This window comes from Dermochelys coriacea, chromosome 14, assembly GCF_009764565.3.
Source record: "Dermochelys coriacea isolate rDerCor1 chromosome 14, rDerCor1.pri.v4, whole genome shotgun sequence".
Taxonomy (NCBI): domain Eukaryota; kingdom Metazoa; phylum Chordata; order Testudines; family Dermochelyidae; genus Dermochelys; species Dermochelys coriacea.
The window spans coordinates 8297476-8321251 of NC_050081.1; the positions used below are offsets into that span (position 1 = coordinate 8297476).

General features: G+C 40.4%; 2 protein-coding genes across 9 annotated transcripts in view; one reads left to right on the forward strand and one right to left on the reverse strand.

The window, feature by feature from the left end:
* Nucleotides 1-1044: 1044 nt before the first annotated feature.
* Nucleotides 1045-22350, reverse strand: PSMD12 (proteasome 26S subunit, non-ATPase 12). The gene is made up of 11 exons (XM_038371424.2): nucleotides 21911-22350; nucleotides 18625-18684; nucleotides 18182-18310; nucleotides 12758-12865; nucleotides 7773-7877; nucleotides 6488-6637; nucleotides 6188-6322; nucleotides 5402-5514; nucleotides 4257-4431; nucleotides 3456-3533; nucleotides 1045-1501 (listed from the first exon to the last, which is right to left on the reverse strand). Exons 1-11 carry the CDS (start codon nucleotides 22016-22018, stop codon nucleotides 1292-1294), a joined length of 1371 nt encoding a protein of 456 aa, XP_038227352.1. The 5' UTR covers nucleotides 22019-22350; the 3' UTR covers nucleotides 1045-1291.
* PITPNC1 (phosphatidylinositol transfer protein cytoplasmic 1) overlaps nucleotides 22081-23776 on the forward strand; it is a 196360-nt gene continuing 194664 nt past the window's right edge. For 6 of the 8 annotated variants that reach the window (XM_043496323.1, XM_043496317.1, XM_043496326.1 and 3 more), the window contains exon 1: nucleotides 22081-22186. The gene's annotated coding sequence lies outside the window, so the exon portion shown is untranslated. Of the gene's footprint in view, nucleotides 22187-22225; nucleotides 22232-23776 lie in introns of those variants that run through there. The other 2 variants (XM_043496321.1, XM_043496318.1) reach the window with 2 other exon arrangements.

Consider the following 23776-nt stretch of genomic DNA (forward strand, 5'->3'; position numbering starts at 1 on the left):
AGGCATGTGCTTAAATCCCATTGACTTTCATTGTCCCAGCTGAATTAAATACAAAAGTAACAGTGTAAATGATGAAAAGGGAACTCAAATGTTAAGTAATCAGTTTTAGCATTTAAGATACTGTAACATTTAAATTATTTAGAAAGAGTTTTTTAACCTGATAGTGTCCCTTTTAGCCTCTTCATTACCATTAACTGTGAAATATCAAACATATCATGAGAAGTCCAGTACCAAGAAGTTTCCAGCTCAAATTTTGCCCATCTTCATTTTAGAATATTAATACATACCTCCCAAGGGATAAAAATTGATTTAAAAAACAAAAAACCAACCTCTTATGTGTAGTGTGTGGCTCTCCAAATACCCTGTGTGGCCAATCTTGGAATTGTTGCACAGACCTCTAGAAACTGACACTTAAATATCATCTTTGCTTTTTTAGATTATCCAGAGGCTTCTCTTGGCATCTGGAAAGCTACTCCACCCCTCCTTGTCTCTCTTATGACCAGTTCAAGCAAGCAAGAAGTCTCTCTTGTCTGGAATATAATTAAGGCAATATGAACAGAACAAGACTGTGGATTTGAAGCATCAACCAAGTTAATTATGTGCTACTGGTGCCATTACAAATTAAAATTCACAACACAGTTAAATTAAGGAGCTGGCCCATACCCATAAAAGCAAGGAAATTCAAAACTATGTCTGAGAAATCCAAGCTGCTTTTATAAGATGAAGTGCTGGGTCTAAAACCTCTGCAATACTGAAGCACAAAGAAAAATGAAGCATCAGGCTTAAACCTGAATTTCCTGCCCTTTATACAAGTTAGACCTTTGACATATTAAATATTTATCATTGGACATTACTTTGGTGCATTTTATTTGTAAAATACTTGCCAAAAACGTCACAGCATACCCCACACATCTTCAAAAACAAAAGTAACCATGTAAAGTAGTAAGTGCAGACTTATTTCATAGGTGGATCAAGACAAACATCTACAAATTTATTAAAACAAAACAAAACAAAACAAACTACTGGGATAAATCACAAGACTAATTTTGATAACACAGGCAATACATTTTATTATGTTTTCACCAACTGTAGCAAAAAAATGTTTTAACAATTAACTGAATAATCAAGGGAACTTAATGGTCAACAACAATTCAAGAGTTATTATTCATGTTCTAAGTTTTAGACCAGGGAGGGTTTGGTAGGGAGAAAAGAAACCAAATATACACTGGGATAATAGTCTATTACCAAGTTGTAATGCCTTCTTCAAAAGCATTAAATCTACTGAAGCATCTTATTGCAGGTTATGTATCATCTCCTCTTTGGCAATAAGATGTGTGGTTTTGTTAACTAGGGCCATCAGTGAGTTGAGCTTGTGAGACCAGTCATTGAGTAGGTTATTTGGGTCCTTGGGCCTCTGGAAATTGATAATTCCTGCCAACCTGTCTACTTTTGCAAAGATGGTCTTATTTACTACTAAGTTGGACAGGAACTCCTCCGATTCCTGCAAAGGAGACAAACAGCATTGAATAAGGAGAACAGCATTTGTAATTAACAAAATACCCGATATTGTTTTCAAATTTCCAGTTAACACGTTAGCAGTGTGACTGAGGTGTTACCAATACTAACAGTAATACAGTTTGTTAGAATTACGGTACTTATAGTGGCCATAATATTTAATATCAACACCTCTGGCACTGGAATTATGTTGTAGCTACTAAACTACTCAAAAAGAAAAGGAGTACTTGTGGACCTTAGAGACTAACAAATTTATTTGAGCATACGCTTTCGTGAGCTACAGGAGCCGATGAAGTGAGCTGTAGCTCACGAAAGCTTATGCTCAAATAAATTTGTTAGTCTCTAAGGTACCACAAGTACTCCTTTTCTTTTTGCGAATACAGACTAACACGGCTGCTACTCTGTAAACTACTTAAGGTCAGCAAGTTCTGATGTTAGCCACACTAAACAGCTAACATCTATTTTCAGTTCAAGATACATCTAACAACTTTCAAACTGCACAAGTCAAATATATTACATCTGAAAGCCTCTTAACATACACTGGGAGCACTTGGCTAAACAGCTTCCAGAACATGCTTTCTACTGCTAAATTCCACACCAATTACACTGTACAAACACTGGTCAGGTAAATGATGCTTCTGTGAGGTGGAGCTGTGCAGAGCAGGAGGTGCAATTAAAACACCTTAAAGCAAATTACTCTGAACTAAACAAGCTGTGAATTTGCCCTCCCAATGCCAATGGGGTACAGGAGGGGGTGCGGAGCATGGGCAGCAGCTCAGGGCACAGGATTGTGGTGCCGGAGGGGTGTGGCAGGGAGCTCAAGGCAGGGGGCTAGGAGGCTCAGAGCAAGGGGTTGGGGTGCCGGAGAAGTTTGTGGAGTGTGAGCTCTGGCGAGCTGCACTTACCTCAAGCGGCTCCGGCATGGCAGCGGCGTGCAGTGGGAATAAGGGAGGCTCCCTGCATGCCCTAGCCCCGCACCTCTCCTGGAAGTGGCCAGCATGTCCAGCAGTGGCTCCTGGGGGTGGGGTGGGGCAGGCGTCTCCACCGTGCACTGCCCTTGCCTGCAGGTACCACCCCTGAAGCTCCCATTGGCTGCAGTTCCCCGTTCCCGGCCGATGGGAGCTGCGGGGGGCAGTGGCTGCAGGTGAGGGCAGCACCTGGAGCCCTCTACCTCCCCTACCCCAGGGGCTGCAGGGATGTGGTGCCGGTTGCTTCCAGAAGCAGTGCAGAGTCAGGGCAGACAGGGAGCCTGCCTTAGCCCTGCTGCGCCACGGGGCTGGCAATCCTGTGGGCTGGATTGAAAACCCTGACGGGCCAGATCTGGCCCACAGGCCATAGTTTGCCCACCCCTGCTATAAACTCATCATCAGAGGCAAACTGAAAAATATTCTATTTAACATCTGTATTATTACTCCTGAGGGATTTTAAATAGTTTCTGAATTATAATAATTGAACCAAAATTCAATTAGTGTTACCTGTATCTCTCTGAAAGTTAATATTGTTTTTTTCCATTTAGTTTCTGATGGTAACAGCTGGAAAGCATTGGTTACACAAGGATGGGCATCAGAGACTAAAAGCAATATCTTCAGGGTTGTTTTGAGGCTAGATACATTAACGATTGTGAGGCGCTCAGATACTATAGTGATAAGCATAAGTATGAGAGAGTGCAAATTTTTTTTCCTCCAAGTTGTGTGTGTTTTTTTTTTTTTTTTTTTTTATTTAAACTCAGAGTGATCTATTTCTACCTCCTCTTTCTGCACTGGATGCATGGCAGTTCCAAACACTATTTGTGATAGACTTGTAATATATTTTTAATCTTAAAAAACACCCAATGCAAATAAATGCAAATTAAGTCAAAAAGCTATTTTCTTGAATAATGAGTTCTCTACCATATGGACAAGTCTAAGAAGAATGCTGAGGATATCTTGAGCAATACTTACATCAACAGACAGATCCAGGAGCTGTGCCATCCTCTTCATTGTAATTCTGGTATAATATTTTGCCATTATTCTAATATTCTGAAATAAAAGTGTTCAGAGTAGAGGGTTATTTGCAAGAAATAACCGACACAGGCTCCAAAAATATAAAAGTCAATGTTAAAAACTGATTAGGACTTGTGTTCGTATAATGGCTTATCCAGTGAAAGGTATGCAAACGAATAAGGGGTCTTTTCTTGGACACATACAATTCTCCTGCATATACAAAGGCAAGATACTGCCTCTCAAACTAATAACTAATGAAGCCAGCCACTAACTACAGATTTAATATTAAAACAGCACTCTTTTCAAGTTTCTACCCTAAGCAGAATTTCAGAGGGCCGAGTCTTATAACTTATGTAAGCCCTATTTAAATATTAAGTATTTGTTTACACTTGTGCTGTTTTGTTTATAATTCCATTGTTTGCACAAACAAACTGCTATATTCCAATTTGTTAAAGTGAATGCAAAAATTACTTTATGATTTCTGAGCCCAAGTGGTGCAATGTGCATCACTCTCAGAGTGCTTGATCTGCTTTTTTGACACAGCATCAGCTGCTAGCAAAGACACATACCTACAAAATTAACATTTCAGAAATGCAAAAGAAGTAGAACATTATGAAAAGAAGAAAAGAAAACTTATTAGCTTCTCTCATATCTTCTCTCCTGTCCCTCTCTTTATAAATAAGATAACCAAAAAGCATTTTTAGCAATTCCATGCTTAATTCATATTGTAAGAATGGTTAAAAAACAGGCTATACTTACGTGCTCCACAACTCTGTTCTTCAAGTCTTTCCATCTCTTTTCACCTTCCTCTGTATAACCAAAGACGTCTGTGGCAGGACTGTCAAGACTTCCTTCTCTTAATTCCTTTCCATATTCCTCAACTAGGACAGTCCAGCGCATCAACTCCATAGTGGTAAATAGTTTTAAAAGATCTCTGTAAATGGTTTAATGAAATCAGTTCACAATTCTATATCAATAAAACTTGTATTTAAAATCCGGCCATAGTAAACAGCTTGATTTTATCACTACTAATTATAACTTTTAATTCTACTCAGCACTTTAAAATTTATAATCCACAAACGGGAAGTTTTTACATTAACACTTCCTATTGATTGATTTTTCTCTCTCTCTATGGCCTCAATTTCCACTTCTTTGTGCCATATGTTATCTTAGTCACCTGTGCAAATTTGTGCTAAATTCTACCAAACCATTTCACACCCACTTTGCACAGCTGTACTTGACTATACAAGCTGCATGGTATTGTTTTGGGAGAGACAGATACTCGGAGCTAAATTTAAAAGGGGATGTCATCAACCCAGCCTCTCTTGTCCATCTGCAATTCTTGTATGTACATCCATAGGTGCAAACAACAACATTTAAAGTAATTTATGCTTGATTTGTATTCAGTGTGCTTATGCAAAAAGCATGTAAATTCTATCATACGCATGTAACGATTGTGTATGGACCATATTTTGAAAATTAGACTCTCAGTATTATTTAGTGAAGTATTATGGAATACTAGCTGTTCAGACTATGTCCAGAATACAAAACTCTCCAACACAGACACACATTTGTGTTAAGTTACTATTTATAATTCTGACGTGCACACTTATAGAAACACCTTTGTAGATTTTTTTTTTTCCACACCACATTAATTGTATAGGAAATATTTACAGTAAACCAATGATTCTCAACCTGTGGCCCAATCAGCACAGAACTGCGGCCCATGTGACATTCTCAGGGCCATACAGGTAGCATTGGATCCGGCCCACAATGGTAAATAGGTTGAGAAACACTGCAGTAGACTAACAGTAGCTGAATCCCTTCCGCCTTCAAAACACTCCTTAAAGGGCTATTTTTTTGTTTTGTTTTTTGTCAGAGTGGACTATTCAAAAGATACTTACTTATACTTAGGGATTTCTTCTAGCTTTTTGTCACTGCTTATTCTGTGTACCAAATCAGACTGTTCATTGTCATAAGGTGAAAGGATAACATACAGAACAACATTCTTCAGTTCCTGTTCAAAGGAAAAAAATGGTGTTTTTTTATTACAGAAAAATAGAAAAAAAAACAAAAAAACAATACTGATGTCAAAATAAAAGCAGTTCTCAGAGTATGAATAAAATGTATGTGCGGCTAAGCTACTGTACATATAACAATATACATTCTGTAAGGCTCAAATGTATTAAGAAACTAAGGTAATAAAACAAAATAAAAATAAATTTAATAATTAAATTTGTAGAAACAAAACTTTTACATCTTGATCACAAGGCAAGATGATTCAGGTCAAGTTATTTGTAATAATAGCATTTAAGAGAAAAACAATCTTGAATTTGCAGCATTTGCATTGTGTACGCTCTTTCAGAGCTAGCTCCATAAATTCAGAAAAATATTGTTCAGAATTTAATTTCACAAATCGTTCTAGGCTTTCACTCATGAAATGGAGAAGTTAAGTCATCCTCAGAATTTAAGACAACATACACTATATGTCATTGATACAAATACTGATTACATAAGAACACTCATAATTGCTTTTATTATATTCCTCCTTATGTAGACAGTTTGTTAATGTTCATATACACATAGATGGGCTAAAGGATCCATGTTCATCTCAACAAATACAATAAATACACAGTAAAATGGGTATCTGCCACTATGAACTGCTGCAGTTCCATTTGCCACGTTTTTACCTGCTGCCATTTTTCACTTTCAGCCTGGATACAAGGAGTATCATAAATGGCTCTGTAGTGCTTACAGATTGAGAGGTAGGAACCTTCATGTTGATCCAACTGAATCATTAAGTTGTAGTATTTCAGCTTTGATTTCTGAAACAATTTCAAACAAATGTCAAAATTTGAAACCGATCGACTAATCTCACAAATTACAGCCAACTGAATTCCAAAGACTGACTATACAAAAACTCCTGTGCATAAAGAGAATGCATGCCATAGACTGACAGAAAAAAAAAAAAATCCCTCCATCAACTTTACCTCTGTGTTTTCTTCCTGGAAAAACTTGGTATTAATTTTTTTGCTGATAATTTGGGTCCGAACATAGTCTTTTACAGCCAAACAGAGTCTCATCTGCTCCAAGATGAATTCCACCCGCTCTTTTTTTTCCATGGAACCATAGGTTTCCACCTAAAAAGGAAAATGAAGTCTTTAACTCCATGGATCTTTATTTAATAATGTTAAGGAGAGAAGCATGCCCTTCTAGCAAAAAGATTTTCATCATACTTCTTTCATGTGCTTCTTATAAAATATTTAGCTTTCAACCAAAGCTGCTATATGTATAATTCTACTACATGGACTTACTGATCATCATATATATGTTATAACAGAGGGCAAATTAATAGGGTCTGACTGCATGCATTAAAATCACCCAAAGAGTATGCACATAAGCTAAAATCCCCCCCCAAAAAAATTGCCTTATGCACTTGTTTGTGCATGCATAGTCCAACATACACAAACCCCAACTGACATGCTTCATTTATGCACACACACATTTAAACATTTGTCCCTTGTTTTATGGAACAGTTTCTTAAGAAAGGCATTGTAATCATGAAGCTAATTTTACTCAGAAGTCTCTACCTTTGAACAAGCATCCACACACTAGATGACTAAACAACAACGTTCATTAGCTTTGAAGGAAGTGTATCCACCCCTTTCAGGAGAAAAAATGGTGGCTGTTATGTGGCAAACAGATGGGAATTCTCAAGCTCTGAAGAAATAGAAATGTGAAAAAAAGTGTAGGGTTCTCTTTGGCTATACCCTCGCATCCTTAACTCAGCCCAAAGACCCACACACTACTCTTTTAGCAGAATAAAACATGGGAGGGAATTCCTTCCAGACACATCAAGAGCCAGTTCCCTGTGCCAAATTCATGTAAAAAAAAAAACAAAACAAAAAACAAACAAACAAACAAAAAAAAACAAAGAACAAGTGGATCCAAGAACACTTCATTTTGAATGCTGGTGTGAGTTTGAATTCTCTGTTCCAGAAGTCAAAAGATTAACTAGGACTAAATCTTCTGTACCAGCTAATACATGGGAACCTCCTTTCCCAAAAGGAAAATATGCTGAGTAATTTTCAGCATCAGCCAAATTAGCAGAGCTAGAGCATTTTAAATCTAAATACACTTCCACTGAATACAGTTAATTGGTTCCTGGATAGCTATGCTTTATTAAGCCTCAAATCTCTCTACAATCTTACTATAAGTCGTTGAGAAAATATTGATTTTTGTAGGCGAAACACTTATGAACCATATGAGAATTACCTGTAGTTCTTGCAAAATTGAAGCAGCTTCTTTCACGTCACCATTCTGTTCTTTTATTGTTGCAAGTGTCTTTGTAAGACGAGCACGCTCAATTTCCACGTAGATCTGGAATTAAAATAAAATCCAACATTGAAACTTATTTTACTAAGTTAAAGCGTGTTACATCTAAGGCTGCGATATACACATCTGCGTAACTTTACACCCATGAGTAGTCTCATTGAAATCTTTCTACTGTTCTTTAAATGAAGCGAACATAATGTGATGACTTTGTGAGTAGAGCATTAATTTATGTTACACCTGCTTTAGGAAATGTTTCAATAAAAGTTTTCTCTGTGATACAATAAGGGTTTAATATTTGGAAACTCAAATTAAGTTTAAGAAGATTATATAGTCTGTATTTAAAAACCATTACAATAGGAAACACTTTTTAATATTTCATTAATCTATTGTTCATGACCAGTGCTGCAGCCCTGGAAATATTCAGATAAGAGATACCAGCAGAGGCAGTAACGCTGCAAAGCTCCCTTTGTTACTGAGTGTCAACCCTGATCTGGAAGGTCAGCATCTAGGAATAAGATCATTCATTCATCTCTCTACCAAGATTCTCAGTGAAGCAAACAATGATGGCTTATTTTGTGATGGGAACTGTTGTCTACCACAAACTATCTCCTTTTACAAGCACTTCTGACCAGCCACCAGTTAACAGCTTTTGGTTATCAGCTACCCAGGCTTGATTTGAACTGGTAAAAGGTGCAAGAGTAAATAAGCACAGACTTTGCTCAACAGAAAGTAAATTTTCCCAAGTTTCAGAGTAGCAGCCGTGTTAGTCTGTATTCGCAAAAAGAAAAGGAGTACTTGTGGCACCTTAGAGACTAAAATTTATTTGAGCATAAGCTTTCATGAGCTACAGCTCACTTCATTGAATGCTTCCGATGTTTAAAGTACTCCTTTAAATTTTCCAAGAGGAAGCCTAAGGACAACTCAGCCATCAACTCAGTATTCTATGATACATTTCCTATTTTGTTAGTTTTCTATCATACCTAATAAGACTAAGAGTAACACATGTATAACATAACTTCATAAATATACAATTTGTAACATCAATCCTCAGCTCCTGAAAACAGGCGTGTTTTGTCAGTGCAACTGCATAGGCTCGTCCAGACCATCTGGCACACTAACACCATCCACAATGAATTGAAGAAGGATGTTATTTTGCCCTTCATCAAAAAGGGCAGCAAGGCCGAAGGGAGTAACTACGGAGATATTACACCTGTTGGCAGTCCCAAGAAAATCTTTGTTTCCATGTTAATGTCTTGAATCAGTGATGCATTTCAAAGCAAAGGCTGTGCTGTTTTAGACCTGGTCATTCCACTAACGACCAGATTTTTACCTTGAGACAGCCTTTTGAGAAGATGTCTGAATTTAATAAGTCACGTGCAGAACCTTTTACAGATTTCTTTCAGGCCTTTAATTCAGCGTATTGAGCAATGCTTAGGAGAATCTAATAAGGCAACCTGATGTCCCTGGGAAGATAGTGTTATTGATAGAAGAGCTCTATAATGGAACAAAAAGCTCAGATCAAGTTAATGGTAGACACAGCATAGGTTCCTATTTCCATAAGAGTTCAGCAAGGCTGTGTCCTGTCACCATCATTGTTCAATATCAACATGGATAAGCTCGAAGAAGCAGCTGTTGGTAGTGTCTGGCTGACCACCATTTTGCTTCAAGACCTCAAATATGCCAATCACATTGCCTTGTTGGCTCATTTTGGTGAATCACTGCAGCTGACTGCCAATCTGCCTGTGCAAAAAGCAGCACACACTGGTTTGGTTACAATATAGACAAAACTAAGTCCCCTAGCCAGTACCATCATGTAGCTTTGTGACAGATTTATGTTACCAATTTGCCTGGGGCATCAGGTGATTAGGCTGAGGCTGCAGGATTTTTAGGGGAGGAGATGAAGGAACATACCAAGTGACTAAGTTTTAAAGCTTTATTAATAAAATAACAGCGGTGAATGTTGGGTGCTTCCCATATCACCCAGAGGAAGAAAGAAAGCATTAGTGCCCATGCCCTAACCCACTTTCATACTTACACATGCACAAACCAAGGCTGGCCAAGCCTGGGTGTAACATAATAAAAAGAGGGGGAAAAGGTGGACAAGAGTTTTGATTTGTGCACAGGCCATCCAGAGTTTTGTTTTGTGTTGATTTTTGATTTGCTTTAGCTTTTAGGAGGGTTTTAAGTCCTGGGATTTTTTAGGGGGGTTTTGTTTAGGGACCTTTGTCCCCCATGCTTTTTGTACCAGTCCAAACTGGCCTTTTGTGGCTTTTTTAAAACACCCCAGCTTTAGGGACGCGAAACTGTTGTTTTTTTTCCCCACATCACTGGCCTTTACTGTTTTACTAGTTTTTGCAATTTTTGGAAGTTTAGTTTACTGCCTTTTTTTTTTTTTTAAACGGCTGGTCGGGTTGGAATTCAGGCCCCCGGTTTTTTGGCAGGCAGCTGAGAGTTGATTGTGTGCCATGGCCTTGGGCCGGAGTCAGCGTCTTATCTTCAGATCTAGCTGGAGCGTGGAGCTAACCCATTCCCTTCCTCCCCTGATGACCTCTTGTAACCTGCAAAGGAACCTTTCACTCCACACTCAAACCTTCAACCCCTCCCAAAATCCATTTTTATGCATATGCCTAAATAGGCATTAGTGATATATAATGCTGGTGCTTACCCAGGGAACCCCATGGGGGGGCTATTCTACTGTGACAGTCCCATGGGGCTATTCTACTGTGACAGCTTCCAACTCCAGGTTACAACCACTTCAACATTAACAGGGCGGTTGCATGAAGGGTCTGGGCAATCCTAGCGAAGAGGTACCACTTTCATCCTTACCATCATGCAAAAGCACCTATCTGAGGTACCCTAGCCTTGCAAATGGGGGGGGGGAAGAAGAGGAGGGAGAAAACCTGTGATTTGGAAGAATTGGCTGAGCAAGAGTATTATATGGATTTCCCAATTAGTCAAGGATGAGAGCTTTGTTTCTTTTCTAACACTAATGCAACAACATGACCTGCCACCCTCAACGGAGTGGCAGTACTTACAACTAAAACATCTGTTGATGTATCAATTTGGTTCGGATGTCCTAGGACTGCCAGAAGTCCCAGAGCAACTGGGAACCTTGGAAATGTTTCATAAACTCCTTAGGCCTATGTCTACTACACATGCTTTTACACAAGAGGCCCTCCACTGGTCTGGAGTTTTTTGTGAAACCATAGAAAGGGAAGTTATCAGAGCCCAATGGCAGAGAATATTACAGAATGTTACAAATGCTTCTGTGATTCTCAGCAAAATAGTCTACTCATAATATACTGGATACCACAGAGGTTGGCAAGATGAGGTCCCTGTCCTCTGATGTTTGTTGGTGCTGTAAGAAAGAAAAAGGAACCCTGATGCACATACTATGGGACCGTCCAACAGTCAGACAGCTGTGGAAAGAGGTGGACATTAGTGAAAAATAGTGTTTGGCCTCAGCAACCAAACCTCAGCTGAAAGTTATATCTTAGGTTATGTACCTACTATGCTGTGTTTAACTCCACTGCAAAGATTTTGGTTCTTGAGGGCTGCAATGATTACCAAGTGCATGATGTTACATAAATGGAGGAGTAGGCTTATGCCTGGAATAAAGCAGTGATATTTGGACCAGTATGAGTTAGCAGCAAAAGAAAGAATTGCTTATCGATGTAGAGACCAATATGAATTCAAAGAAATATGGATTTTTTGATAGATGTTTGGACAAAAAATTCTAAGATAGATCAAATAATGCCAGCCTTCCATTCCACCTGACATCTCCGCTTTTTCTGTCCTTGTCCATTTCCCTCTGGTCCCCTCCTTCATCTTTACGCCTATTTGTGTGTTTTTTTGTTTGTATAATTCCCCCCCATCCTAACGTTATACTTGGGTAAAACTGTCTGATTTTTGTATTGTCTGGTCTTGCAGCGTTGACAAGTTATGTAATTGCATACTTTCATTGGAAATCCTGTGAATTGTGCAATACTTGGTAACATACAAGGTGTAAGTCATTTACCTTTTTGTATTTTTTGTTGTTTGATTATGAAAATTAATAGATATGGTAATCACAAAAGAGGAATGCTGCTGCACTGTCAGCAGTCTCATGGTCACCAAAAGCTTCAGTGGTGCAATAAGACTGCCATTGATGGAAACAGACTGGACATCTAACTAAATTGTCTTAAGAACCAAGCCAGAGATCTATCCAGGAGGTACTTGATGTACAAGGAAGCTATGTCCCTTCCGAATTTGCCTTTGATGATGATGATGGATGAAACGTACACAACTTTAAATCTTGTAGTCAACAATATGTAATGAAAATAAATCTTAAGATATTGTAGTGTCCAGTGGAACTCAGTATTTGCATTTTTTAAAAGCAAATTGTACAATAGCTAAGGCTAATAGAAATGTTCCCATGAATTATATTTTTTGTTTTGGTTTTTGTCCTTTGCTTTTTTAAAATTCCTACATCAAAGATTTTTAAACAAAAAAATCACATTCAGTGTTTGGAACATAAGCATTCGACACCATGCTAATTCACCAGAATAAGGAAATAAAACTGGCTAGTCTATTTTCATTGCACAAAAGGAGACATATAAAAAGTAAACAAACACCACTAAATTGAATTTTTAGAATTCTCAGCTTTAATATTTGAAGGTGTCATTAAAATAGAAACTTAAAAAAAAAAAAAAGTATTCCAACAAGCTACTTAAAATGAGCAATATAGGGAAGTAATTTTCCAAGATATTTTGAATAGAAATATACAGATTTCCTTATCAGATTAATTTAAAAATGTACTTTGTCTCTCTCTCTCTAACCAGAAAAAGGAAATAATGGTAACAAGACATGCTTTAAGAAAGGCAAATATCCTTTTTATTATGCCACTAGACATCAAAAGGTTCCAGTCTGAAAACAAAAAGTCTTACCTTTCCTTCTGTTACCATACGCAGTGTGTCTATTAATCGCAGTTTAATTGGTAGGTCTGTAATCTCCTCAACATAAGTACAGCACTGCTGGACCATTTTAGCAACTGCCTGGTATAAACAATGCAAAATAAAGTATTACTCTATTTTTAGATTTCTATAAGTGTGCCAAAAATATAATCTTGGGGTATTTATAATAAAATGTTAAGATATGAGAACTTAATATCAAAATAAATGGACTCTTTCCCAAAATAAGTGTGTGGGTGTGTTGGAGGGGCTGTTTTCACTCCTACTAGGCATGAACTTAATAGGATAAAAGAGAAGAATAAAAGACCCACGGCACGGCCATGGCTGGCCTGGAGCAACTGACTTTGGCTTGTGGGGCTCTGGCTTCAGGGCTAAAAATTGCTGTGTAGATGTTTCAGCCCACCCTCACAGAGCCTGGGCTCCAGCCTGTGCCCAAACATTTCAGCCTGAGCCCTGGGAGTTCGGGTCAGCTGACCCAGGCCAGGTCCAAGTTTTTTATCCCCAGGTAGACATAACCAAAGTGAGCAGATGACCTTCCACAGGAAGATGTTAGTGAGATCAGAGGCTGGCTCAAGTCAAATGGGATGTGTCTATATCACTTCTCTCAAATTTGTTCTCAATTTACTTGTTGGGGGATTCATTCTATCTACACTTTTCCCTTGAAGAGCAGAACTGATATTTTCTTCTGCCAAATCAAACTGACTACTTTGCAGGCTGGAAAGAGCTTATCTGTTTGCTACCAGATTCCCATAATATAAAAGGAAGTGTTTGGTAGGCATTTTACCCTGGTCTAAATAAATAGTGGGGTACACTGTCCCTTCCTTTGTGGTATCTGTAAATTTCTAGAAAAATATGAAGTTATTTCTGGTTGATGTCAGCATACCAGTTTCAAATGCATGTGTTCTCACCTAAAGTGTAGACCTGTATGACCATGATAAACAGATTTGTTGCAAAAAGAAAAGGAGGATTTGTGGCACCTTAGAGACTAACAAATTTATTTGATCATAAGTTTTCGTGAGCTACAGCTCACTTCATCGAATGCATTGAGTGGAAAATACAGTGGGGAGATTTATATACACAGAGAACATGAAACAATGGGTGTTATCATACCCACTGTAACAAGAGTGATCAGGTAAGGTGAGCTATTACCAGCGGTGGGGGACGGGGGACCTTTTGTAGTGATAATCAAGGTATTTCCAGCAGTTGACAAGAACGTCTGAGGAACAGCAGGGGGGAATAAACATGGGGAAATAGTTTTACTTTGTGTAATGACCCATCCATTCCCAGTCTCTATTCAAGCCTAAGTTAGTTGTATCCAGTTTGCAAATTAATTCCAATTCAGCAGTCTCTCATTGGAGTCTGTTTTTGAAGTTTTTTTGTTGAAGAATTGCCACTTTTAGGTCTGTAATCGAGTGACCAGAGAGATTGATGTGTTCTCCAACTGGTTTTTGGATGTTATAATTCTTGGCGTCTGATTTGTGTCCATTTATTCTTTTACGTAGAGACTGTCCAGTATGACCAATGTACATGGCAGAGGGGCATTGCTGGCACATGATGGCATATATCACATTGGTAGATGTGCTGGTGAACGAGCCTCTGATAGTGTGGCTGACGTGATCAACACAAAAGGGGAAAAAAACAAAACAAAACAAAAACGTACAACTTAAGTTTTTGCAACCTAAAAATATATCTCCTTCCACACAGCTCAGTTTGCTCTGCTATCAAGCATAAATAAAAATATCTTCTACATTTACAATCACTAAAATAAAATTAAGACATATGAATCTGTATAAATCTGAAGGCAAGAGCTGATCACCAGATAGGGTCAAGTAGAAATCCCCCTATGATATAACATTATTGAATACCTAGGTGCATTTAAAGAGGTGGAGGCTACAACTTTGTCTGAAATATCAGACTTTACAATCCTCATGTACCTTTCATCACTAAATCCTGGGTGTCTCAACCAAAGTCAACAGATATACATGTAAGAGAAAGTCACTAGTAATCCTGTTTCATATGAGCTCGGTCATGCTTGATTAGTGCAGATCAGCGTCTTTCATGAGACTTGAATAAACTGAAATTGTAGGCAATCCGAAGCATCAGCATTTCAGAAACACTTGACATACAAGACTAGCATACTAGTTAAGAACAGCTTAATGACACATTTTCTTGGATTAAGAACTGCAAAGGACGCAGACCTCAGTGATCAGGGCTATGTATCTCTCTCAGACAACACAGCAGAGAATACAGGTAATAGGAATATTATAATAATAGTAATAGGTAATAACAGGAATAGGCAATACACCATGGGTTTTCCCCAACTTTGGACTGCTTAATGGAATTTTACATTTCAGGCTGTCCCTTGCTCTGCCTCACCCCACCCCCCCATTCCCAACATTGATGCATCATTTCCACAATGACAGGTTTCAGAGTAGCAGCCGTGTTAGTCTGTATTTGCAAAAAGAAAAGGAGTACTTGTGACATCTTAGAGACTAAAATTTATTAGAGCATAAGCTTTCGTGAGCTACAGCTCACTTCATCGGATGCATTTGGTGGAAAAAACAGAGGAGAGATTTATATACACACACAGAGAACATAAAACAACAACAAACACCACCCTATATCGGAAACCTACTGACCGCTATTCCTACCTACATGCCTCTAACTTTCATCCAGATTATACCACTCAATCCATTGTCTACAGCCAAGCTCTACGATATAACCGCATTTGCTCCAACCCCTCAGACAGAGACAAACACCTACAAGATCTCTATCATGCATTCCTATAACTACAATACCCACCTGCTGAAGTGAAGAAACAGATTGACAGAGCCAGAAGAGTACCCAGAAGTCACCTACTACAGGACAGGCCCAACAAAGAAAATAACAGAACGCCACTAGCCATCACCTTCAGCCCCCAACTAAAACCTCTCCAACGCATCATCAAGGATCTACAAGCTATCCTGAAGGACGACCCATCACTCTCACAGATCTTGGGAGACAGGCCAGTCCTTGCTTACAGACAGCCCCCCAACCTGAAGCAAATACTCACCAGCAACCACACACCACACAACAGAACCACTAACCCAGGAACCTATCCTTGCAACAAAGCCCGTTGCCAACTCTGTCCACATATCTATTCAGAGGGATACCATCATAGGGCCTAATCACATCAGCCACACTATCAGAGGCTCATTCACCTGCGCATCTACCAATGTGATATATGCCATCATGTGCCAGCAATGCCCCTCTGCCATGTACATTGGCCAAACTGGACAGTCTCTACGTAAAAGAATGAATGGACACAAATCAGACGTCAAGAATTATAACATTCAAAAACCAGTCAGAGAACACTTCAATCTCTCCGATCACTCGATTACAGACCTAAGAGTGGCTATCCTTCAACAAAAAAGCTTCAAAAACAGACTCCAATGAGAGACTGCTGAATTGGAATTAATTTGCAAACTGGATACAATTAACTTAGGCTTGAATAGAGACTGGGAATGGATGAGTCATTACACAAAGTAAAACTATTTCCCCATGTTATTTCTCCCCCCCCACCCCACCCCGCACTGTTCCTCTGATATTCTTGTTAACTGCTGGAATTAGCCTACCTTGCTTGTCACCATGAAAGGTTTTCCTCCTTTCCCCCCCTGCTGCTGGTGATGGCTTATCTTAAGTGATCACTCTCCTTACAGTATGTACGATAAACCCATTGTTTCATGTTCTCTGTGTGTGTGTATATAAATCTCTCCTCTTTTTTTTCCACCAAATGCATCCGATGAAGCGAGCTGTAGCTCACGAAAGCTTATGCTCTAATAAATTTGTTAGTCTCTAAGGTGCCACAAGTACTCCTTTTCATTTCCACAATATATCAGTTGGAGCATATGACAGAGTACTCTCTAATGCTGGGGCATGACAGTGGGGTCCTATTCCAGGGTGCACACTGGCAGAGATCCATCCCCACTAAATATAGATGAGGAAGTCTAAAAAAAAGGAATTAATCAAGACCTGTATTGGGTCTAGACTTGTTTATTCTGGGTATCACCAACAGGTAACAGGAAGGTGCAGAAATCTGAACCATGAAATTGTGTAAGAGTGAACAGATATAAATAAGACCAAAATGGAATGGGCAAACAAGACGACTCTTTATCATGCACAGCTTTTTGGCATTTTATGAGGCTAGGGGAGAATATAATGTGACCAATGTATTAACACAAAACTAGGTACAGTATCATGGTAACAACAGGGTTAAAGATACCTAAATAGAGAAGCAGAAAAAGGAACTGGTGTTGCTAAACATCAGAGACTTGAAACCTAGGTGTAGTGTGAGGTAGTGATCAAGAAAGTTTAAAAGATGCTGGAAATGAGCAAGAAATGGAGGAGATTGGAATTAATACAAAAAGCTGCACAGGATGTTTAAATATTGCATTTAAAGTGAAAGCTACTGAAGAGGCATAAAGGGAGGAGAATAGGAATCTAGGATTACAACTAAGAGGCTAGAAAAAAAATATCAGAAATAAGATTCAAAGATAAGAACCATAAACAAAGGGGACAAAGTTTTTTGAGTTGATGTTAAGCTCCAGAACAAAGTGACCAAAATTTAACAGAATCCCACATTCACATTAAATTAAGGATGTGTTCACTCAGAGGAATTAGTGAACAGATTACTGTTGATAGAGCAGCAGAATGCTTGGAGCTTTAGAGAGATATGAAGACAAAAGGGAACATTTTCAAAAGCAATTCAGGCACTTAAGAGTCTAAGCCCCATTGACTCTCAGTGAAACTTAGAAGCCTAAATCACTTTTGAAAATTTTACACCTAGGTTGTCTTCAAATTCTTGGGACAGTGCCTAGCAAATGAACAGAAGAGAAAAACCAAAAAAAAAAAAAAGCAACATGAGTGAAGGCTGCAGTTAAGCATGCATGAGTGTGTGCATATTAGGGATGTAAATACAGTTTTAAAAAGTATCCATTTTAATTATTAAAATTATATTGGTTAACCGTTTAACCATTAACATGATGGGGGCCCCACCCGGCAGAGGTCCATGGCTGCCGCCTGTCCCCATCCAGCAGAGGTCTGGGGCTGCCGCCAATCTGTTTCAAAAATTAACTGCAATATATTAATGGTAAGACTAATACTTATTGTTTAACTGTTTAATATTTTACATCCCTAGTGCATTTTTCAGTAGGTTGATGTGGGTGAGAGCAAGGTGAATTCAGCACACAAGCCTCCTTGACTAAGCCTATCAGAAGCAGCAACAGAAGCTGGCATTAGTATATTCAGAAGGCTATTAAAACAAACAGCACAGGCACTATACAGAAGTGGAATTAGAAAGGTAACATTATCTCTTTCCTTCCTAAACAGCTGCATTTCTTTGTTTAAAAAATGTAAAGTCACCTGTTTTAACTGACTTCTTCTCTTTGACAGAATAATAATATTTTCATTAAGAGCATCCCAATCTTTAGCTTCATAACACATTTTTACTACAGCAACCAAGATACGGGACGTGGAAACCATGTCAGAGGCCTGCAACAAACAAAAAATGCATTAAGTACTACATATACAACTTAAACTACCGAGCCACTACCACTGCAGAGCCTTGACCATACAAAAACAAGAGCAATAATCCATTACAACTCCAGACCCACTATCTTCAAAAGAATGGGGAAATATGGCACAGAGCCAGACTCCCCACCCGCTCCACCACCATCAAGGAAAAGGGGAACATGGCAGAGCCAGCCATTCTAATTTCCCACTAGCACCACTATCTGCCAGGGAAAGGGGGAACACATGAGAGAACACCCCAGAAATAAATGTGTTGCACCGCATAGTCTACTTACCGTTCGTGTCTGTTTTTCCAAAGAGAGTAGGGTTTCAATGACCTCTTGAAGTCTTCCTTCCTAATATCAAGGACAAACATTATTAGGACCAACATTGAAATTAGTCTTTCGCCCAGACTTTGCTATATGCTTTTTCTTCCATAACACATTTAGCTATTCTTGGGTTAAACTGTTTTGTATTTTTTTCAATGTAGTTTATTTCTTTAACATGGAAAATAGGAATAAACATTAATATAATGCTTAGCATTTATATAGCACTTTTCATCTGTATATCTCAAAGTGCCTTACAAAGGTGGTAAGTATCATTACCCCCATTTTTTTTTTTTAAATGGATGGGGAAACATACAGAAATTAAGGAAAAAAATTATAGAGTGGCCTTTGGTTTTGAGTGCCTAACTTGGGACATCTTGAATCTGATGTTCAGAGGTCATGACCATACTTTAACATCATTTGGACCAGTCACAGCTCAGCATACTTAAAAATCAGGACTTTGTGTGTCTGAAACTCAGCATCCAAAAACTGATGCACAAAATCAAAAGCCACTTTTGAAAGTATCTGTTAAATAACCCACCCAAAATAACACAGCTAGTCAGCGACAGAGCCAGGAATACAACCAGTTCACTTGAGTCACAAACCCATTCCCTCTTTCTCATGTAAAATGTGTCTATGCTTTAATTATTGATTCAAGTTTAAAAAAATCTCACCTTCAGATACTGCCTCATGGAAGTCAAAACACATCCCAAAAAGTATATTTATCAGAAAGGCAGTACATATTTAAACTTCCCTCACTTTAAACAAATTAGTTGTTGTAGTATATCTCAGTTTTCCTTGAAATTCACAGACCCATACAGATAACTCCACACAGAAATGACACTCAGTTGCAACAGTACACATTTTCACATTAGGAATCTGGAGTTATGAATAATCTCAGGGCTGTCAAGCTATGACGATTTGAATGAGGGAGATTTTGAAAAGCTGCCGGTTTAAATGTATAGCCGACTATAACACAAAATTTAAAAAAAAAAAACAAACCACATTCTCTCAGCTAGAAAGCTACCGTAAGTAACAGTATGGTGAAGGCAGGAATGTAACCATCAATTTGAAAAGCATACAAGTATATTCCTCCTCTCCCAGTATACCCATAAGCCTCCATTCTCACATGACACACAGTAAGGCTGTGTCTTAACAAGGAAATATGGTCAAGCTTGAAAACATGCTCAATAAGCCAGACTTAAATTCCTAAACTCAACCTTCTTCCAAATGAAGATGAAAGGTAACACCTGTAATTTGATTTAGTCGGCCAAATTCTAGCCTAAGCTAGAACATGACCACTTAAATTAAACTAAACTAAAATTAAACTAAAATGCATCCGATGAAGTGAGCTGTAGCTCACGAAAGCTTATGCTCTAATAAATTTGTTAGTCTCTAAGGTGCCACAAGTACTCCTTTTCTTTTTGCGAATACAGACTAACACGGCTGCTACTCTGAAACCTTAAATTAAACTACCAGCATTACCCGGCATGTACACTAGGAAAAAAAGTTGAGTTTGGGTCTGCCTTGGGACTACTTAACCTATTCAAGACAAAGTCTAAGTAAATATAAATGTAGTTAAATACTGTAACAAAAAATATTGCTGCTACCCATCTCTCTCTTCTGACATTAAACAGAGCAAGCCAGGAGGTAGGTGACATATGCCTTTGCGCTTCATATACATCCTAATCAGGGGAGTATAATGCCCGCACTCATTTGATACTGTGGACTATATGTCCTATATTTGTCTATAGGATTTAAAGGCCATTGTAAGGAACTTTAGATCCAAAAACTGAGATTAAATTTCCAAACAAGTATTTTAGCAACACTTAATAGAGGTGTTTGTAACAAACATTGCAGCACTGGGCTACTTAAGCATAAAAACTGGAAGAATTTTTAGAAGGCATTAAGGTATTAGTACTACAGATAAGGGAATTTTCTTCCAAAAGTTATTTTTATCCTGACCAAGTCCCTTCAAACTATGTACCATAGCTTGTCTAGTATATGTCCACCTACAATCACAGAATTAAACTGCACACTGACATATATGGCCTGTGTCTGACTGACTATATTGCAGGGAAATATCCTTGGTTTCCTAATTCTTGTGCATCACAACTGTACACGTGTCATACATGGCATCAGTCCACCTCCTCCCTATGCAATTTTGCAGGCTACACCTATTTGGAAAGGGCAAGCTGCAGCATAAAGCCTAAGTCTGGCTGCTGGGAAGGAATGATGCCTCCAGGATCCCAATGTATCCTGCACTGGGCAGTCTGTGTCTGGTTATGCTGAAGTAGAGAGGGTAAGAGGGGGCACAGTTTTGTCACTACACACAATCCATAGCTGCTCTCCTGGGATTCAACTGTAGTCCCCTTCCCTGCACACCAGGGCCTTAAAATACCAGGTGTCACAGGAACACACTTGTTTGCCAGAGGCTGAGAGTGGAGGACAGGGAATGGATCACTGGATGATTGGCTGTTCTGTTCATTCCCTTTGAACCACCTGGCACTGACCACGGTAGGCAGACAGGATACTGGCTAGATGGATCATTAGTCTGACCCGGTATGGTCATTCTTATATTCTTAGATGGTCTCCATCCTCCAGCCGGGAGGGATTCCTTGGTACAGCATAGTCTGTGCTGGCCTATTGCTGCAGGCTGGTGGTTCTTCTCTCTTTCTGCAGATCCCTTGTGCACCAGTCACCAGGCTGGTGGGCTTGGTTCCTCCTTTCCATCCCATAAGCGGCACACACCCCACACCCAGTGGGGGCCTCTGCCGATCCCACCAGCAACGGAGCACTACATGCCGCAGGAGGCCCTCGGGCGGGCGATGGGGCACAAGCTAGACGACTTGGGAGACAGCCCCATGCCCGGTCCCGTGGCTATGTGAAGCGGGCACGGCGCCGTCAATAGCAGGAGACCGGTCATGACACAGATACATCAAGCCAGGAGCGCTCCCCCGCCGCCGCAGCCCCCAGCGCATTTACCCCTCCTCCCTCCCCCGTTTCCGAAGGGGGGCGGACCCAGGGCGTGATTGGCCCCCCCCCGGGAGTCGGGACTGACCCCCTCGCAGCAAACTCCAGCCCTGCCCATCCCCCCCCCCCCGCGCCAGAGGAGGGGGGGTTCTCCCCCGCTGCGGGGGCGCTTCCTGCGGCGTACCTCCCTCAGCCCCCTTGCACCGCGAGCGTCCCCCGGCGGGCGGCCTAGCCCGGGCCGCGCCATGACTCAGCCCAGCCGCGGCCGCCGGCTCCCCTTTACCTGGGCCAGCCGCTCGCACTCGGGCAGGCGCTGATCCACCGTGGCGCTGTAATCCACCTCCATCTTCACGATGCGGCCGTCGGACCGCTCCGCGCCGTCGTCGGCCATCCCGCCCGGCTCGGCTCCGCGTCCCGGGCCCGGCCTCAAACACACACCGGAAACCAGCCGGGGCACCCACTCAGGCAGCAGCGCGGGCAGCTGACTCACGGCAGGACCCCGCAGGCACTGGCGGAGACACCCCACAGCAGCTGCAGGGCCCTGCCTGGCGGGGAGGCGGTAAGGAAGGAGGCGGGGCAAACCTGGGGGGAGGGGGGAGGGGAAGTCGCAGAGTCTTGGCGGGCGGGGGAGGCATTAGTAGGGCCCTGGCAGTGGAGGAAGGAAGAGGCAAGGCGGAGGGGCTGTAGCTGGGCCTTGGTCGGAGTGGGGCTTGGGGGAGGGGCAGTACCAGGGTCTTGGCCTGGGCGGGGAGCAGGGCTTTGGATGTTAGGGAGGGAACAGATGTAGGGAGGAGCCGGGCCCTGGGAGGGGGGTAGGGAGCAGGTGTGGGGGAGGGACAAAAACAGGGCCCTGGCTGGGGTGGGACTCTGGAGGGGCAACGGTCAATAAGCTTTAGCTGAAGGGAGGGGAGAGGTGCTGTTGTGTTTAGGCTTCCCTCTCCCTCCCATCTCTGCCTCCCCCCCACGCTTTTTGAGTTAGGTAAGCGGTGCTGCCCTACAGCCCCCTCTTCCTCTCCGGCTGCCGTGGCTGGTATGAGCTCCCTTTCCTGTTTCAATCTACGTTAATCACTGGTTACAATAATGTTCCAAAGAGACGCACACTGAACCCATAAAACAGTATCATGCTGAATAGTACTTGAATGTAAAGATACCGTTTTATCCTGTGGGATCACTCTGGTGTAACATCAGGTCCCAAGCTGAAGGTACCATCTCACCATGGCACAATGATTCTTGAACACTGTGCTGTTGTGATGTAGCGGGATGCTAGTATTTGAGTGTGGTGCCAATTTGCCGTGATCTCATCACTAAGGTGGCATGTCAATGTAATGATGACAGGTTTCAGAGTAGCATCAAATGCATCCGATGAAGTGAGCTGTAGCTCACGAAAGCTTATGCTGAAATAAATTTGTTAGTCTCTAAGGTGCCACAAGTACTCCTCTTTTTTTTTTTTTTAAATGTAGTGATGCTTTGGCATTGCTGTATGGCAGCATGTTTCAACATAATAATGCTTTCATGCAGTGATACTCAGAATGAGGCTCATGAAGTGGCTCTTTTTGTTCCTCCTCTAGCTCTTTGCAGCACATGATATTAAAACACTGTGTGATTGGATTATTAACCTATCAGGATGCTTTTACTATGTTATTAACCAGTTGTAGATAATAAAATAATAATAGTTGGTCAGTCATTTTGCCGTGAGAATAATATAAATAAACTAAATATTTTCCCTGTCCTACTGTTTAAATATGAATACATTGTACTATAGTAAATGACGCAATGAATTCACACTATAGTGGCTCTTTTGGGTAATATTGATCGCTAATTTCACTCCTGAACCACTGAGGTCTGAGTGTCACTGCTTGCATACAACATGACCACAAAAGGCAATATCTTTGATGAGATGTGATGATGTTTTAACAAGGCAAGTTGCATCCCAGCCTGTATTAATGCAACATAAATCAGACTGTAAAGTGGCATGTTGATCTAACACAATGACTGTTTAATGCAATACATTGTTGTGTAGTCTAGTGTCACTTAATCCAATAATGTTGCATTATATGGTAATGAGATGATGTTTCAGAGCACTGGGATAAAGTTTTTATGAGGTGTTGTAGCATTATAATGTTCTGGCATTTTGTAGTGGCATTGTACA